This window comes from Sturnira hondurensis, unplaced genomic scaffold (genome assembly GCF_014824575.4).
Source record: "Sturnira hondurensis isolate 20B ecotype Veracruz unplaced genomic scaffold, ASM1482457v3 Scaffold0004257, whole genome shotgun sequence".
Lineage (NCBI taxonomy): Eukaryota > Metazoa > Chordata > Mammalia > Chiroptera > Phyllostomidae > Sturnira > Sturnira hondurensis.
Window position 1 is genome coordinate 4,141,342 of NW_028076888.1, and position 19,734 is coordinate 4,161,075.

The 19,734-nt window shown below is 45.6% G+C and overlaps 1 protein-coding gene across 4 annotated transcripts in view; it reads right to left on the minus strand.

Annotated features, from left to right (window-relative positions):
* The window catches only part of VPS13D (vacuolar protein sorting 13 homolog D), a 231,268-nt gene that overhangs the window by 147,397 nt on the left and 64,137 nt on the right, over positions 1-19,734 (minus strand). For 3 of the 4 annotated variants that reach the window (XM_037045200.1, XM_037045199.1, XM_037045198.1), the window contains exons 31-39: positions 17,698-17,963; positions 16,199-16,332; positions 13,721-13,876; positions 12,013-12,223; positions 11,235-11,309; positions 8,716-8,922; positions 7,426-7,515; positions 4,871-5,011; positions 2,600-2,722 (exon numbers count right to left, since the gene is read on the minus strand). In XM_037045200.1, coding sequence (XP_036901095.1) covers positions 2,600-2,722; positions 4,871-5,011; positions 7,426-7,515; positions 8,716-8,922; positions 11,235-11,309; positions 12,013-12,223; positions 13,721-13,876; positions 16,199-16,332; positions 17,698-17,963 — 1,403 coding nt within the window. Of the gene's footprint in view, positions 1-211; positions 287-2,599; positions 2,723-4,870; positions 5,012-7,425; positions 7,516-8,715; positions 8,923-11,234; positions 11,310-12,012; positions 12,224-13,720; positions 13,877-16,198; positions 16,333-17,697; positions 17,964-19,734 lie in introns of all 4 variants that reach the window. The other variant, XM_037045197.1, reaches the window with a different exon arrangement.

Below are 19,734 nucleotides of genomic sequence, written 5' to 3' on the forward strand. Positions count from 1 at the left end.
AGTAAATGCAGGAGACAGCACGTGAATCAGCACACCACTTCCTTCTGATAAAAAGGGTCATTCCGCCCATTAGTCGGAAATTTTTCTGCTATTAAACAAAGTGCTCGAAACCAGGTGTGCTCCCATTCAGCTCCCATTCCCAGAAAAGCGATGTAAAAGGCAGTTCTTAAAACAGGAAAATAAAGCAAGCCCTCGCTTGGCTGTACCATACCTCGCGCATAGATCTGGTGCTCTAGGTTAGTCAGACTGGCTGTACTCCTAGTTCTAAGGTAGACCAGGGGGAGGCCTGGCAGACAGGAGAGACAAAGTTAGAGAGGGAAAACAAACACAGGGAATCAGACAACTCGCCCCAGAGCAGAAGCGCAAGCAGAGCCCAGGACGGAAACAGCAACAGCAAGCGTCAGGCAGTTGCAGCATCATCCCCCCCAGTAAAAGCTAAGGAGGCGCCTGACGAGGGGAGCGGGACCGTTTTCACACTGGCTTTTTCATTGCAGAGGCAATACCAAACAAGTGCGCTCCTTTTTTCTCAACTGGGGAGAGAAAATGTATTCAGCGTCCTTTTGAACAGAATGACAAGCCTTTCGAGGACTTTTCATTTAAAGCAGGAACGTCCTTAGACGTCACAGGAGAGTCACCAACACCAGGGAGCACAGATCTGAGTGGGAGCTGCTCTGTCCCCCGCGGAAATGCAGCGGCAGCAGAATGCTGGCCCCTCGGGGGTCTCAGCAACTCCAGGGGGGAGTCTGCCGGTGTTCCCGTTTTAACTGTCTAAGGAGCTATCTCACAGCACAGGTACAGTGTAAGTCAAACGTGGCAGTTTTCAGAATACTTCCATTTCCAAACCATGTCCTTGGGACCCAGAACTCGCAGGTTCGCTCAGGTGCCACGCCACCCAGGTCTACTGCAGAGTCCCAGCCCTCACTGAGCAAAGCCTACAATTCTCCTCCCCTGCTAAAGAAACGGTCAGAAATCAGCAGCTCCCTTAGGCTGAATTTCACATTAAGAATCTCTATTCCAAGAGTTCCCACTGAAGCTGCCCTGAATAAAATGTACAAATTGGGGGTGGGGGACGGGGGGGTGACTAGCTATTCACGAATTAGACCTGAATGTCTGTGGTCAGTTCAACAACTGACTTTCAAAACAAATGCCCAACAACTATTTGAGCAGGTCTCTTAAAAGGATACAACCCCAGCAGACTCACTACTACCCGGGAACTTCTAGTAAGAGGGTTGGAAATTTAGATACATTCAGTTATGTCTAACTAAAAAATGTTACACCTTCATGCGCCTAAGTAACTATACAAATCTAAGTACATAAAACCAGCTTTAATTCAGCGGAGGCACTTAACGTAGGTAAGGCAGCTAATCAACTTTAGAGGAGGAGAACTCTTTTTCTGAAAGGCAGGGGAGGAAGGAGGGAGGAGAGAAGCGCCTTCATCAGCATCCTGGCCATGGGGCCTCCGGAAGTGTTGGCGCCACCCAGGGTGGGAGACCCCCTTGTATGAACACTTAGAAACACGCACTCCCTGAGACACCTTACATACTACGAAGATTATTTAGAGCCTTCTGAGTGGAATTTATGTTACATTCTCTTGACACACAAATTGGGAAGGTTCGAGGAGGAGCCGAAATTGAAGCTGATGGTATCTGAAAAGCCCTGGCTCCTAAGCAATGACCTTGGGACTAAAAGCCACAGCCTGGGAGGACAGAGAGCAAGCGTAGCTGACATTTCCTGTCCCTCCTTCTAGAAGTACAAGGCAGAGAGCAAGTCCGTCTGCACACGCTGAGGAGAGACGAACCCATTCAAATACTTCATACACCATGAAAATCCATCTTCCCGTGACACGTTTGCAGACCAGATGGAACAGTTAAGTATTCACGAGCTATGTGAAGTCCAGCCAAGACTCCCCAAAGAAACCACACTGAAAGGGCTGGGGCTGAGCTGCATTTGAATGACAATGGCTTGTGGAACAACTAAGAACCGTGCAGTTGGCCATCACCAACTCCCCAGCTCTGAGGAAATCAGAGCCCCACAGTGAAGCATTAAATAAGGAAAGAAAACATCGTTAACAGAGAACAAGCTGACTCCTCTTTCTTCCAGAGGCTGGGTATTCAATTCTTCTACACTTTGGGAAGAATACAGGCCTCCCTCTGACAATCCTCTCCACAGGGCTATTCTGCAACCCCCCCCACCCCCGCTTTAAGCATATATGTCCAATCTTTAGCTTTAGAAGCCTGAAAAGATCTTTTTAAAAACCCAGTCCAAAAGGTCAATAAATCTACAGAAACGTTTGGCCAAGTCCAACACAGACTGAGCGATGGCTGACCCCAGTGCAAGTTCAGGTGCACCAGTTCACGTGCAAAGTCACCGGCGTTCAGGGACTGGATCTTGCAGACCCTCTCTCTCCCACAAAAGTGACACTGGAGCTGAGCATTTTGCGCCAGAAAAATGTATCTCACAAAGACTAAAACAGAACTATAGAGGATTATCAGACTCTCCTGTTGGTCTTCCCATAGCAAATAATTTTTGACTTTTCAATGAAACAGCGCTATGCAGGTCAACTGCAATTTAGTTAGACATTTGCAGGGAAAAACCTTACTTTGTCCAAAGCACGGAGGGTCCACTGAAGAGCCCATCCAGTCTTCTGACAGGGCCGAGTCCAACTCCTTGTCCTGCTTACAGTAATCCGCCATCCACGATTCCTTGGTACTCACATACTGGTCTAGAAAAAATTCCCCCAGAGACATTAAGAAGTAGAAAATATTGAAGGTTCAAGCCAGATAATGCCAATTCAGCAAAACAAGCTGTTACTGAATGCCTCGATACCTGCTAGGCAGTGTGCTCGATTCCGTGCAAGTCTGTCCCCAGGAGAACCTCACACTCCTCTGGAGAAATTTACGTTAACAAAACAACCCTTACCCGAAAATGGTACCACCATAAGAGAGGAGCTAAAACCAGGACGAACATGAAATTCATGGAGCACAGAACAGGGGAAGATTTATGCTGCTGTGGCAGAAGCAGGGGAGGACGCATGGGAATCTGAGTAGGGGAGCCCTTGAGCCTCAAAGAGCGAGCAGAGATCACAGTTTGTTTGCCAGTGGGGTCAGGGACGGGGGTAGGGACGGGGGCAGAGACAATGGCATGTGCAAAGACCTCAAGACATCACAGTGCCTGGCATATTCAGGGAACATTAAATACTTTGGTGTGACTTTGGCACAACGTATTGGAGTAAGGACCTAGCAAAGCAGTACACCAAAGGGAAGAGCTGGGTGTAGGCAGCGAGTGGAACCCCATGCTGAGAGGACAGGGCTTGGGGATGAAAAGATCAATCTGGAGGCTGTTAAACGATGGTCAAATTCAAGTGGCTAAAATCCAGCTGATGATTCCCCAGCCTGGTTTTACTCATTTGACAGGAGAATTACAAGGAGGAGAGCAGGTTAACAAAATAATTACGATATACCACACCCAGATAAAGACCTCTCTTTTTTTTTAAGAGAAGGAATGAAACATCAATGCGTGGTTGAATCTCAAGCGCCCCGTAATGTGAACCTGGCCCGCAGCCCAGGCATGTGCCCTGAGTGGGAATTGAACCAGCAACCATTTTGGTTCACAGGCTGGCGCTCAATCCACTGAGCCACATCAGCCAGGGAAGGATAAAGACATTTTCTACTAATTAAGATATTATACTTTTTAGAACAAGACTTACTCGTTTCTGGTCTTTAGTTCCAATATTTGGCTACACAAGTGAGATTTATGTAAACACTAAGCGGTCACAGCAATGTTTCTGGGTTTTAGCAGAGTATTAGGAATAAGGAAATGAACATTTTAAATAAACAGCTTTACCACTAACAAGAATGTCTTTGGAAGATATTTTTAAATAGATTCTCATCGGAAATGCCAGTGAACTGTTCTGTTTGAGGTAAGCTCCCTGTTCACTGCAGCCTTTCGAAGACTGCCCCACACTTTACCTCGGCCTCCAGGTGGGGAGGTTATGGAAGAAGTACCGTGGGAATCAAAATAGTATAGTACAGAAGGATCGTGAGGCCAATGTACTATTCCACAGGCAATACTAATATCCAGGCAAATCAATGATTGAAATCTGATCATGTAAAACAACAGTCTTAGAATTTCACTACACATTCTCTCCACGTTACTGACATGGAATAAGCCAGTGGGCATTCTGAGGGCTTCGATCCAACCCACACACTGAAGGAAGTCCACAGACTAGCAGCTGTGCTATCACACAGAGACGACCACGGCGTCACCAACATTGGATTGTCAGGTCGGTAATTCCAAAGTGAGTGGAGGCTGTCAGATAATGGTACTCTCGGGCGATCGAAACAAGTGGTTCTGACTCACTCCACCAAGCCCAGGAATGCACATTTCCCTGCTGTCAAAGAAACTTTCAGAACATACACCACTGGCTTGGCAACCCTTTACCAGAATGATTTTTCAGAGTTAGATCAACATAATAGTAGATGGGAAACAGTGTTATCCTGCTACAAAGACAAGGTAAAAATTACACCTTTAAAGAATACTTCAGTGAACTGCCTGAGAGAAGTGAACCTAAGCCACTTCCAAACCCAGTGACCCAGCATGATGGGAGGAAGTGCACCGTGGACATGTGTGTCCCAAGGAGTCTAACCTCCTGTTGGACTACTGATAGCATTAATTTGGGGTGCCAGCTCTAGAATTTGGGGCTCTTCTCAAGCGGGTTGAGAAGAATCATGAGGCTAGCTTAGGGTTTTTCAGGAAAGCAGCCATGACACATAGGTGACGTCTTGTACGGGCCCCAGTATTTCCCAAACCAGGATTAACAGTCTTCCTGGACAGAAACGTATCAGTCTTCCAAAGACAACTTCCCACTCACCGATGAGTACCGAAGTGACGTTGATGTCCAAACGGGTTTTGGCCTTGGCCTCCAGCTTCAGTCGAGGAGGATGGAGACGGCTAGCTGCCTGTTGCTGCCAGGATACAGTGCAGGGCCAGGGCTCAATAAATGGCTCCCAGCCTACAAGAACACAGGAAATAAGACATCTGTTCAGCAGACATCAAGAGTTTGTAAGAGACACTGTTCACAAATGCTCAGCAAGGACAAACTATAGCTCAATAGCGTTCTATCTCCCATTTGCTTTCACAAGGAAAGCTCCACCTTCAGCTACAGGTCACCCTACAGGTGTCTGTGCTATCGAGGGGATGTACGTAGAAAAGCCCATCTTCGCCCTGACCACGGTCTCCCTGTGGTGGGGGGGGGTAAGCCCACTTCTCTTAAAGAGCAGGCACCACCTGGTTTTGATCCTCCCAAGATGAAAAGGAGTCTCAGACTCAGGGTGGAAAAACAGTATCAGTGGCTGAAGTACCTATTCAACTGGATTCCTCTGCCTACATCACAAATCCACTGGTTAAATTAATAGATAAACTTGGAAATTCATTAGGCTTTTCAAATTTTTAAGCTTAAAATGTCACATGTACAAAAGGTATATAAGCAACATATATATGTAGTTTAAAGAATAAAATTACTGCAAAACCCTGTACCCCGGATTCAGCATCAAGAACCAGAAAATCACAAGTGCCTCCGAGGCCCAAGCCGCACTCCCCCTCCCTCCCCCAGCTGCGGCCTGGTAACCAGGGGCTTGAATTTCTAATCACTTCCTTTCTCTTCTTTATAGTTTTACCACACATGTCTGCAGTTCTTAAGAACATATTGATTAGTTTGTTCTGTTGGGGATCTTTACATAAATAGAATCCAACTGCATGTATTCTTTTATAAGTTTCTATTTTTCTCAACAACATATATTTGAAATTCACTCATATTGGTGCCATGCCTCTGTGATACTGTTGATTTCACCACTGAATTGCAATTCATTTAGGCATATACTATAATCTATCCATCCTCCTGCTGAGGGACTGTCGCGGACTCCAGCTCCATGGCTATTCAATGGAAGACCACCACCACAAGTCGATCTGTGTCCATTGCCTGGGGCACACAAGCAAGAGATTTCCCGAGTATGGGCCCGGAAGAAGCATAATCCTGGGTTGTTAAGTATGCTTATGCTCAACTTTACTAGGTCATGTCATATTATTATTTTTTAGGTGGTACTTTTGCTTTTTCTTTAAATTTAATTAATTTGTTGTTCAAGTACAGTTTTCTGTCTTTTACTCCCATCCCAGCCCACCCCCCCATATAGTATTTTCCAAAGCAGCTGTACTAATTTTCAATTTTAACAGCAGGAAATAAGAGTTCTATGGCTCATATCATCACCAATACTTAATAGTGTCACATTTAATTTTTGCTAGTATGCTGGGTGAGAAAAATCGTATCTCAATGGGATCCTTTTCAAGGCCAGTAAATTTTAACAGTTTTCTTAAACAATCAGCCTTATTTGAGCTGATTTACAAATGCAAATGCAACCCAACATGCAGCATAAAGTAGGTGGTGCGTTAGCACTTAGTCAGCTGACTGTGTTCATACCCTAGAACTTTAAAAGGCAGAAACATTTGCTAAGAATATATATGATTCCCAGAAAAACAGCTACCATCTGCCCTGCAAGAGTTTCTCTTACATAGCAAGACTCGGGCCATTATACCCAAGTTAAACATTTTGAACAATGAGGACACGGGACTGTTACCTCGGAATGAATCCAGAACAGACAGGGAAAATGAGGACCACTGTAAGCAATGAAACGAGGGGCGCTGCAGAGCAACCAGCAGCAGCACAACAAACCCACTCAGTGGCCCACTGAGAGTGGGGGACAACAGCCCCCCTAAACTCAGATCGCACAGCACTGCTTTGCTCACGGCGTCCATAGCTACTTCACTGTTCAAGCTGCTCCGCCCTGGTGCAGACGGCTCCTGAAGGCACATCTGCGTGAGCCCTCACCTTGGAGGGCCAACGCAAGGAGAGAAGCCTGACAATGCCTTGCAGCCTGTGCAGGTGTTTGGCCTCGGGAAGAATAGCTTGCTCTGATTAACTGTGTTTTACTTCAGGGAGTAGGAATGGCAGATTATACATTATCACTGACTCAGTCCTCTTCTGATAAAACAAACAAGTCCAGTAGGGAGTGAGAAGACTGGAAATTTAAAGTGATTACGGCCATCAATCTCCCTGGAAATGCAGCTACTATCAGAGCCAGCCAAACGACCCTTCGCTGTGGAGCAATTTCGTGTTCTGGAATAAGCCAAACTTCAGGATCAAAAAGAATGAACTATCAAACGTCTTTTTAAATAATTCAGTTTAAACACATTAGATACGTTTTTAGAAAAGAGGAACAACCTCTGTCTTTCGTGCTTGCGCAGTCACTTGTTTTTACTTTTGCCTCGCCCTGCCCCACCCCCGCTCCCTCATGTAAAATTTATGTAGAAATAGGCCCAGGCCAACATTTGTGTTATTTTTTAAATCCCACAATGATACACGCTTAAACTGACCTGACAGAGCACGGTTATAATAATCTCCAGAAAGGGTGAAGTGGGCGTAGCCTTCAGGGCTAGTTCTTATGTGCTGAAGAAAATTCAGACCTGCAACAAAAGCAAATCTCACTGCGCCGCCGCGGCTGGAGCAACCAAAACTCTCTTTTGCAGACAAAGCCCATTAAAGACATGTTACTTAGAGCTGATGCTGATGATCTCATAAGAAAGCACACAAAAATCTGGTTAGGTCCTTCATCGTGGATTTCTTTGCATGATTTCCAATTTTTTTAATATTAAATTAAATTATTACTTCTCTTAATTACTGAGTTTTGGGACACCCCTTTAAATGTCATGACCAAGGCAAATGCCTCCCCATCTCTCCCCCCAGCCCAGTACCAGCACCCAGATATATCTGAAATAGTGGGAACATAAAAAAACATCTCTACCTGAGCACCTTAAAAGAAGGTTTGTGATCAGAGTAGTCATGTCCTGACAGACAGTAGTTCAAATTTTTAAGATCACCATAGAAAAATAAGAAATAATGGTTCTCTGCAGAAAAACAGAACAGTTCAAATCCCGGGAACAGTTTAAATCCCGGTTGCTAGTTTTAATAACATGGCCCTTGAAGCACCCAGAAGCTCAGGGAAAGGAAAACCTCTACAACGAGAAGTCAAATTAAACCCCTAGAACCCATTTTCTTTGAAGGGAACAGAGGCTAGCAAGGCGAAAACAAGAGAAAGCTGGAAGTAAACACAGTGGGTCGCTGCTCCTGTACTCTGCTCGGCGGCCTCAGGGACCAGGCTCGCCACGGCGAGACGCAGGACAATGCTCTTCTGCCCTGGCCCCACCCTGGTCCCCGGCCAACTGCACAGGTCGCTGGGGCAGTGGCTTCCCCTCCTCCCTGCCCCACGATGGCCATTCTCAGGTAAGCCTCCTAATAAGACTGGGCTTTTTCTTTTCAAAAGATACACAGAGCAGAAGCATTCTTTTCTGCACTTTGATATTCAGATACATAAGAAGATAAACAAGATGGAGAGACCAGGAATTATTTAGCTAGAGCTGGTAATAAAACAAATTTTGTCTATGACAATTTTGATTATTCCTCAGCTACAGGCGGAAGGCCACATATGGCAAATAAATACACATTTCTTTAAAATGCAAATCATGAAAAACTATGTAAAACCACTAACTAAATATTCACCCATCCTACTAAGTAGAGGACAGCATGAATAATGCAAAACAGCCCCAAATAACTCAGCCATCACTGCAAGTCGTTGAGACGAATCTGAAGGTCAGGCAAACACTCACGGGAAAAGGTGAGCTCGGCGAGAGGGACGTCACAGTCCATGCAGTCGTCGATGAAACAGATGCACACGCTCTCGGCTTTAATCTCCACGCCCGAGACCAGCTGAGCTGGCACCATCCCCTGGCTCTCCCGGCTCTTAGAGGCCAGGGAAAGAGACTTCAGAGGCTCAGCGTTCTTAAACAACCAACTGGCTGCCTTCTTCAATTGGCCTTCAAAGAAAGTAAAAGGTGACCAGTTCAACCAGTTCCCACAGCTACTCAAGCAACTCACAGAGGAAGCAGAAAAAGTGTACAGGGCCCTACTGGACAGCCCAAGAGAACCTTGACGCAGATGTACTCTTAGACATAAAAAAAGGGAAAATAGCAGAAGAGGAGGAATTCTGCTAGGAAGCAAATAACAAGGCCCTCTTTGTGGCGCTCCTTCCACTCAATTTACTACACCTTTTACGCTCTGGCTCGAAATGCCTCCAGAAGGCCATCCTCCCTCTATGTGACATCCGCTGAAGGAGAGGAGAGGAAGAGAGGACCCAAAGGGCGCTGCTGGGTTTTGAAGCACTTGCTCTCCACTGTGTAGTTTCTCATATACTGATATGCGGCTCTGTAACTATGCCCCGAGGCCTGTCTTTGCACACATTTTGTCTTCTCAACCCATCACAAACTCCTGGAGAACAGATGGCAGTGAGAATTGCATGTGTGTACCGTACAACTGGTAAATAACAGCTCCCTGAACACAACCAGATTGCTAAAGCTAGAAAAGGGAGGGAGGGAGGGACGGAAAGGGAAGGGAAGGGAAAAGGACAGGAAAGAGAAAAGAGAAAAGCAATGCAAATCCCGTACTTATAAATTACCAGGGGCCAGTGCATGGAACAGTGGGAAGTGGCTAAGGGCATGGGCTCTGGAGAAAGCTGGGCAGGCTTCTGATTCTGGCACTTGACTAGATGTCGGCCCTTGGGCCAGTGGCCTGGTCCCCCTGGGCCTGGCGGCAGACACTCACAGGACTGCCAGGAGGAGGAGGGAATGTGTGCTCAGGAAGTCCTCAGAGCAGAGCTGCCATAAAGCAAAGCCTCTAACAATGTTAGTTGCTATTATCATCTTTATTTTTAATGGAACTAAACCTCAATTACTAAAGAAACAAAAAAATAAGAAAAATCCCAAAGGCTGTTAGAAATTTTTTAAATGTTTGAACTGTTAGAGTTAAAAACAATAGAAAAATGTAAACATTAAGGAGTATAAAGTTGATTAAAGCAAAAAACAACGAGTAAAAACAAAACCAAGGAATAAAAGATAACTAAGTCCACCTTCAATTTTTCATAAAGAAAAAGATGTTAACTAATAAAAACAATTATGTGGTGAGACCAGCATGCTCACACATAATTAGTCAAAAAATAACCTGGTACAATCTTTCTAGAAAATCTGTCAATTCAAGTAAAGAACAAAAAAAAATGTCTATACCCTTTGATCTGATATTTACAATATTAAGTCTCTCTACCAAGGAGATACTTAGAAGATGTAGACAAAAGTTCACACCAAAAAAATGTCTATTACAGAACAATGCATAATATGCAAAGAATAAAAAGCAACTGAAATGGTTAAATAAATTATACAATATTCTTAGTTAAAAAATCAATGTTCACAAATCATTGCAATGGAATGAGAAGATGCTGCTGATTGTAAGCATATAATAACTATAATTATTCAATAAAATTGTATTGCAAAAAAGGCTATTGAACTGCATTTGCAATACCATCTATCAATATGAAAAACACTACAAATGTGTGGGGGGTGGTGCATGTATGCACAGAGAAGTGGAAAGAGAGGCATGCACACACAACCACAAGGACCGGGATACAACGCAGCTCTGGCTGTGCCTCCCTCTGTGAAGAGAATGGGAACACGGACGAGAGTGGGAAGGCAGCATGACGCCACGGGAAGAACACGGGCAGAACACGGGCAGACCTGCCTCAAACCCGTCTTAGCCCCTCGCCGACAGAGGAACTTACACCTGTTCATGTGGCCAGTCTCCACATCACAAGTGGAGGCAACAATGTGTGCGTGCAAGGCCTTTGAGGGTTCAACGAGAAAACACACGGTGAGGCACCCAGGGGCTCAGGAAGTGGCCATGACTATCGGCATCACCAGCAGTGCCTGTGCCCGGGTGACAATGGCTGGCATCTGTAAAGCACCCGCTGTGTGCCAGAGGACAGCAAACCTCAAAGGGAGTCCTCTTATTCTCATTCTGCAGATAAAGAATCACTAGTACAGAGAGATCAGGTAACTTGCCCAAGTCACTAACGAGGAGCATCTAAGCGGCAGAGGAAGGATCTGGGATGGTCGGTCGGCCCCAGAGCCCACATTCTGATCCCTACAAAACACTGCTGCCCGTTCCTAGTGGTTCACAGAAGACCATGGAGCCCCCAGAACGCCCTGCAGCTCTCTAAGCCACTGTGTGCGGGGACTCGGGGGGCAACGGACGGGAGCGTGTCACCACGACAAGGGACAGCGGAAACCCCGAGGCACCTTACCGTGGCACGCCAGCAGGGCCCTGCGACAGTCCTCCGCACTGAAGCCCAGCTCCTGCAGTCTGGCCAGCTGCAGCTCTAGGGAAAACGCGAACGGCTTTCACTGAGGACTCTGTATCAGTTAATCCGCGGACTAATTTAAGAAAAAACTCAGAAACAGGTGACTAAATATTTCATTTCTCTAGGCAACGATGGATGGGCTCCTCATCTAAGACTTTCATCAAGTGTATCCTGAAAATCTTAGGAACCTTTTTTCATATATTGATTGTGTTTTTAAAAGTTTAAAATTGAAACTTAGTATCATCTACATAACTTCAGAGGAAACTCAGAGTTTAAAATCAAACCTTAGCATTGTCCAAATTAACTCCACAAGGAACTGTAAAGGGCGCTACAGCACAGGCTAGCGCAGTCAGTCAGGGGTGTTACGATTAGAAACACTAGGGGGAGGGGGAGGGGTAGCAGGCGAAGGAAGGGAAAGGTCGTCACGGAACATGCATACACGTCCCGCAGACAAAGCCAAAGGGGAAGGACTGAGGGTGGGAGGTGGCGGCACAGGGTGGGGGAAGCAGCGGCAGGGCAGTGGAGACGATTGTACTTGACCATCAATAAAAATAAATACATAAAATTTAAAAAATTACAGAGGCATATTTAAGATCACAATCATACTTAATGACATATAATTATACTCTGAACAATTAAATTGTACAAAAGAAAATCTTAAAAGTTAAAAAGAAGGAGAGTTATGGGGAAGACTGAGTGGATTTTATATTTAAATACCTACCCAAGACAGGATCTAAGGTATGTCTTGTCCCTTCTCTGACCTCCTCTCCAACTCCAGACGCCCCGGACAGGTGACTGCTGCCGGAACTGGCCCCCAAGGCCACTGCGTCAGGCGCTGCCGCGTGAGCTTGCTCAGGGATGGATTTTGCAATGGCAAGAAACAGCTGAACATCATTATAGGAGAGTCTTATATCCAGCGCTTGTAACTGAATCTACCGAAACGTGAAAGGCAGAAGTTCTCAAAGTTGCATTTGGCTTTGCATATACACCTCCTACAGGAACAATTTCTAATTCAAGTTTCAGAAGTCCAACTGATACTACACTAATTTTCATTGTGAAGACTGGAAAGATCACAAAATTAAGCATTAACAGCCGCGAGGCAAGCTGTTTCAGCTTTGAGGTCAAAGTTCACAAAACTGCACTGAATAAAAACACGAAGCTAGAAAAATTACCAGAATTAATATTTCAGTAGGATAACTTTCATACAAGCACATTAGTCACTAAAGCAGAGGATCAAAGAATGGCTATGGGGGAGATAGGATAGCTTATTAGCAACATTTTGTTAATCCATTTTGCCTTGATCTATTTAATTTTTTGAATCTCTGAAACAAAATGACCAACCAACAAAATGATCTCTTCTTTATTCAAACAGAACCCTGAATGAGTCGGGCTCCACGGTGACACCTCCTAAAATCTGGTCTTCCTTGGAGACCAGCAACACAGCTAACACTGGTAAAAGCCGTGCAGACACCAGCACCAGACCACTTTAATCCATATTTCTCTCTTGCATTGATGTTTCTCTCCCTCTCTTCCTCCCCCCCTTCCCTTCTCTCTAAAAGTAAATAAATAGCCCTGGCTGGTGTGGCTCAGTGTATTGAGCTCTGGCCTATAAACCAAAGGGTTGCCATTTTGATTTCCAGTCAGTGCCCAGGTCCCCAGTAGGGGGCGTGTGAGAGGCAACCACACACTGATGTTTCTCTCCCTTTTTCTCCTTCCTTTCTCTTCTCTCTAAAAATAAATAAATCTTTCAAAAAAAGTAAATAAATAAAAGTAACTAAATAAAATCTTTTTTAAAAAGGAACAAGTGTTCGAATGTCTAGGTATGCTGCTTTGTTTATTCGCTGATTAATTTTTTGAAGGCTGAAAATCAGAATGGCTTTTCTCCCTCTTCAGGCTCCTTTGGTTCAAATGGAATGATTAATCATTCCCCCCTCTACCAAAGAAATAAACACCAAACTCTTAGGCCTTCCCCGTCTGGCCTCGCCCTCCTTTGCTTCCCCCTCCACCCATCCTCCTCAGTGCCTGAATACCTCCCCCTCCAGTGAGACCTTGCTCTGCCTCACGTGTGCTGGGCCGTCGCTACCCGACTTGAAGGCTTCCTAGCGTGGCACGTGCTCCCTCTCAGCCTACTTCTATCAATCCTGCCCCTCCATTCGGACCACCTGACCTTGAATTCCACTCACCAATAGTCCTACCTGCGCTGAGTTCTGCTTTCTGTAAACTGTTACAGAATGTCAAGATTACACCAGACAATAAAAAGGTCTTTAATCCTCCATAAGACAGCAAGATCTTAAAACAGAGACGATATCATTTTTATTCTGTATTGGCTGCGGGAACTAAAATGCTGGGTCCGGCAGGGTGCAAAAGTAGCCCAAGCTCAGGAAAGTGTCTGAGGTGCGTCAACGTGCCCCACAGCTTTTCGGGATTACCTCCAAGACAGGCGGGAAATCTCCGCTGTTGAACGCATCCATCAACCCCGAACTATTCTGATACGAAGAATTCCCCACCAGCTCCACCTGAATTTGTACTGGATCAACAATCGAAAGAGCCGTATCATGCTCATTCCCTAGTCGGCAGGAAAACACCTGTGGAGGGGAATGCAGTTAGAATTAATGTCTGATCTAGAAGGAGCCTGACCATCAGCAGAAAGAAAGACCGTCTCAGAAGCCAACGGCTCTGTGCTATCTGGACACCCGAGACAACTGCGGACGCACTACGGGGAGTGAGGCCGGGACCCCACGCTCTGCCAGGAGCACACAGCAGTTCTTGCGAGAGGCAGTTTAGCAACACGTGACGGGAGGCTTAGAACTTTCACACCCTCTGATCCAGTGATCCTGCTTCTTTCTAGGAACTAGTACCTAAGGAAGTAATGCACAACAAGGAAAAATTCACTGCACTATTCTTTAATAGTTAATAAAATCAACTAAGAGCACCCAAGGTTTTATCACTCAATATTCATATCTACTCGGTGGAGTACTGTGCCGCCATCTAAAAGGGACAGTTAAAATGGCCATACGAAGTTAGGAAGACAGTTACAACACGGGAGATCTGAAGGAAGCCCAACGAAAGGGATTATTACGCCATGACTTTAAAGAAACATACCAAAATGTCAACAGAGACTACGTATGGAGGGACAGGTGGTTTTTCCCTCCTGTCCCCCTATTTTATGTAATACAGTTGCTACTTTCATAGTTGAAAATAACTACATTACCCAAGCTACGTGATAGCCACACAGGGATTCACTGTATTATTCTGTTTCCTTTATACATGCTTGGAACATTCTGCTTTTAAAAGCTTCAAAATAAATATATTTTATTTATGAGGAGAAAGAAGAGAAGGGAGGGAGGGCTCTTATTATAAGACCAAATTATTGGGATAAGTGGTGATAGGGAAAAATTAAATAAAATAAAAATTAAAATTAAAAAATTCATTTTTGTTATAGGGAAAAAAGACCATACTCAAGAAGAGGAAAGAGGAGCATCCGTTCTGGTCTCCCTTGCTCCTTCCCCACCTTTTTTTTTATTTTGACATTTTCTAGTGACACTGAAAAACATGTTTGGTCCCAAGGTCCTTTGCTATATTTAAAATTAACTCATTTTACTTTCTTCATAAGTTTGTCCCCAATGAGGTACCAAGGACATCTTCAAATTCAGATCAACGTGCTACCTAAAGAATGAGACTGAAAGGTTTCCAGGAATCTCAAATATTTTGCCATGTAGTTTTTCTAAAACTCTGGAGCAGGGAAGTTTCATTTTCCTTTTTTCTTCAGGGGCTTCTGCTACACAAAACCCAATTATACCTAACAGTTCATTTATCAGTCACCAAGAGTTTCCATTCAAAGCTGGTATTGTGCTGGCCTGGAAAGCAGAAGAACGGCAGTTTCGTGACCGGCTCACGTCACACCAGCACGCAAAGCCTTCCTCTCAAAATGAGGTTTCTCTGCCTGAGAGAAACGAGCAGTCAAGAAGTGACATCACCACAGGCTGCAATCAGCTGCATCTGAGCAGGGACAAAAAGCACCACACGTGTTCGACAGTGGAAACAGGTTCTGCCTGCCCAGCTTCTGAGCGGTCCCACTGGAAGGAACAGGGCAGGAAGAGGTCAGTCGCAGGGGGAGGAGACGGTGCACAGCCCTGACCCAGTCTCGTACTACCGCAACAGGGGGCGGGTCAGCTGAGATCAGTGAATCAGGAACAGTTGAGAGATAACGATCTGCCCCGTTTCCCTCCTGCCTCCGCAACGCCCAGCTTACAAAGGGCAAAGCACTTTTTAACACTGCGCTGTACAATTTCCAGGCTGCAGGGGCCATTCCAATGCAAATTACGTCCTTCGGGAAACTACACTGGGGCCGAAAGCAGCACTGGTCACTCCTTGAGGTCATGCACGACTCTCTAGAGTTGCCCTTTCATAGATCAGACACTCCTAAAAGGATGGTACATAAGATCCTCAACCCTTTTATAGCCAAGTTTCTGCGACCACACAGCCCTCGGTTTTCACAGGGATGAGCACGTGCTGTGGGGAAGGGGATGCAGGAGAAACGAGGACCATTTCCCTACCTTCACAAACCTGCCAAGGGCTAGACCTGCAGAACGGGAGGGCATAACAGGGAGCCCAACAGGGCACAGGGGACGAGAGAGTGTCCTTGAACTTCCTGAGGAACGGAGGGTATGAGAGAAAGAGGGAAAGCCCTCCCCCGAACCCGCACATCAACGGCCTGACACTGGAGGACTCAATTCACACATCAGAATAAGCTGCTAGGTTCGAGGAGAAAAAGAGACGAGGAGGGCAAGGGTCTTCCAAGTCACTAATTATGTCCCCAAATGAGAGTTCAGGGGTAACATTCCCTTCCAGCGGCTTTTCCCTGGAGCCAGTCACGCAGGCTTTTCATCAACACATAGGCTCCTTACCTCAATGCCAAACAAACTTCCTGAAAAGGGGCGATCGACGAATCGGGGCTTGTAGGTGAGCACTGTGGTGCCTTTGAGAATAATGGCGTTGGTATCCAAGCAAGACACGTCCTCCACAACCACAAACTCCGTACCTGGGAAGGACAGCCTCGTTAGCCAAGCTGTCGGGAGCCCGGCAGCACATGGCTGCCGGGGAGGCGTTAACCAGTGAGACCTCTTCTCCAGGATGCCGACATCCTCCTGCGCTGTCACGCTGTCATCCTGAACAAATTCTCAGTATCCGGCCAGGCACAGCTGAGCCGAGAGAGCACCACACAGGAGACAAGACTGGAGCACAGTTTCTCTCTTTAGAACGTACCTTTAACCTAGGTCTTCGGGGAGGACTAGAAGATATTCAGAAGTTGGGGAATCACCCCTCCTCCAACTGATTTGAAATCCTGCTTTGAAATCCCAGGACACAGGTTCAGATACGCATCTTGCTCAGGCAGCATAAGACACTGTGTAAGCCCTACAGCTGCTCAACTGTTTTCAAAGAATGTAGACCAATGTGATGTAGACATTTTTGAAATTAGCACCTGCAGTTTCCTACTCATTTGTTCATGACAAATTTACTTCCCTCTATGTACCATATGTTTTCATCAAAAATCATGTACAGATCAATCTTTCAAAACTAAACCCACTTAAAATGCTAGCTACTTCCAACCTATTGAGTAGTTCATGGCAAATATCACAAACAATAATAAATATACGAATACATACAGGTATACTAGAATGCCTCACTAGTTAACAAAACATAACAATTCTGTTTACAAAGAAAATCTTCTTTTTGTAGACAAAATCCAATCCCCTCATTTGTTTACCTTCTAAACTAAGATGTTCACCTACCAAATTTGCCCAAACTTAGGCACATCTGTCGAGGCCCTAAGAGTCAAACAGGAAACTGAAGCCAGAGTGGACACTGGGAAGAAAGCCCCGCCACCCAGGTGGTCCTCAAGCTGGGGGTGTGCATTCGGTGGGCACAGGAGAGGGACGAGAGACCCTGCAGCCTTCACTGTGGGCCAGGCAGCTCACACCTAAACACAGGCGCCAGGAACCTCAGTGCTTGTTGGTGTAGAAAAGATTCGAGTGGGCCCTGACCGAGTGGTTCAGTCGATTAGAGCATCCCCCCACTAGGCCAACGCTGGCTGCGGGTTCAATCCCCGGGGCAGGGCCCATATAAGAATCAACAAATGAATGCACCAATAAGTGGAATAACAAAAACAGATGTTTTTTTTCTCTCTCTCCACACCCCCCCCCCGCCCAATATCAGTAAGTTTAAGAAAAAGAGAAATACTTTTTAAAATAATAAAAAATAAAACTCGCATCACCCTTTAAAAAAAAAAGATTCGAGTGTATAAGCTCACATCAAAATGAAAGGCAACAGAAAACTCATCCTGCAACACACATACTGAGCCTGACACTCAAACTAAGATCAGTGACTCACACACATGAATACTCACCTGTTACATTGACCTTGACCTCCAAATGCCTTTCCGTGGACATAGGAAGGGAAGACCGCCTAGTAACTACCCCACTCTTCACAGTTTTGGGAACCACACCAGGCTCACTGCTTGCGTTACGGTGGCGAGAAGGAGTAATGTTAGTTTGATTCTTAACGTCACTGGGAGTGTGGAGAAAATCATGGACCAGCAGCAGCCAGTCAAAGACGAGAAACACGCGGAGACTGTTGAGGACTACTGTAAAACAGGAGGAGTCCTTCGTAGACCTACGAGGAAAAAGACCGAAAAAATAAAACAGGGAAGGGGCAACATGCTGTCTCATTAACCTGCAAAGACACTACTCAGTTCGGCAGAAGGCAGGTGTTCCCGCATTTTCCAAACAACTGTGAGTATCAATAAACCCTGAACACTGGTAAAATAAAATGTTCAACATAGGTTTTCAGAAGTTAATCCTATTTTTCAGCAGGAAGTAATAAGAAAGCAGCATTGTGTAGTCCAATGCTGGAGTGAATCCAGGGGTGAATCTACAATGGTTCTCTGCAAGGGGCGATCTTGTCCCCCAGGGGGACAGTTAGCCATGTCTGGGTACACTCCTGGTCGACACACTGGGGGCTGCTATCAGCGCCTCGTGGGCAGAGGCAGGGATGCTGCTAATACCCCACGATGCGCAGAACAGTGCCCACGGCAAGAAATTATCTGGCCTAGAAATGTCAACAGTGCTGAGGCTGAGAAGTCACAGTGCGGTAGAAAGAGCCCAGGCTTAAACCCTGTCCCTTAGCCAGATGTGCCATCCTGGGTAAGTCACCTACCTTCTCTGAGCCTGCTTTCTCACTTACAAAGTGGGAAACACCACACTGTAGGAGATGAAGCAGCGGGCACAGAACAAGCGTTGGCTACAAGTCAGTTCCCTTCCCCACGGGCTACTTCAAGGAGACCCGAGAGGTGCGCTTTCCTTGCTGTGTAAAATCACTTCTTTATAAACACCTACTTCACATACTAGTGTTCGATGGTTTCTCTCACTGCAACTGACCTGACAGCCCAGATCTTTCAGCTGAGAAGGAGGACAAACAAGGTGACATTTGCCATGGGTATAACCCCAAGCAGCCTAGAAGTGGGACTGGGGGAAGGAGAAAGAGAATATTCATTGTGTAGTCCCCAGCACTCCAACTTCTACATTTGAGGGTCAGGCTCAAAGAGAACTCTCAGGCCTGGCCTGGCCCTATTAGCCCACAGTCGGCAGAAATGGGTAGCGCAGAGGAAAAGGGGCTGGGGCACCTCCGTGGGGTTTTCTGGGTTGCGTCTTGTTCCATGAGCCCAAAGCAACTCGGGGGCTCTAGCTGCTACAGGCACCCAGTTCCTGCCCTCAAAGGGCCCCTATTCTGGAAAAGCTGATTTGGAGATATTTGGAAGGCTGGCTTTGCCAGGCTTATTTCTCCTAAACCTGGCTCGTTGCCTCTAGAAAAATGGCACAATGATGTATGTCTCCTTCACACAGACACAGCATTTTTCACAGAAACACTTTCCCCTTTTGTAATTGAGAAAAAATGTTGCCCTCAGTAAAAATTTTCCACCCCGTGCTGAACACGGACCGTCAGAGCCATGCACTAACTGGAAAGCCAAAGTGTGTCTGATCCCTATTCTGGAAAATATTTCAAGCCTTTAAACACTGTGAAATGATTTATATTTGACACACAAAATCCCAACAAAAGAGCAATTCTTCTTGAGACACAGAAAGCGTTCAAAAGCTCCGATCAAGAGAACGTGTTAACCCTCACTAACAATGGGACTTCTGTTAGCAAGAGCCAAGGTAAGGCTTTATTATTCAACTCTAAGAAATTATATACCTTTCGTATACAAATAGAACAATATTTCAAGGCTGCTTATACACATGATAGGCTGAAAAGCTAGCTGATGGTTTAGAAAGCCAGATTAATAATAACAAAGCAAACCCAAAAAGAAATTGTTTCTGCAGAGGGACCAAATACATGCAAGTGTCCTATTCAAATAAACACCATCTTCAAACAAAGGGGCTGCAGA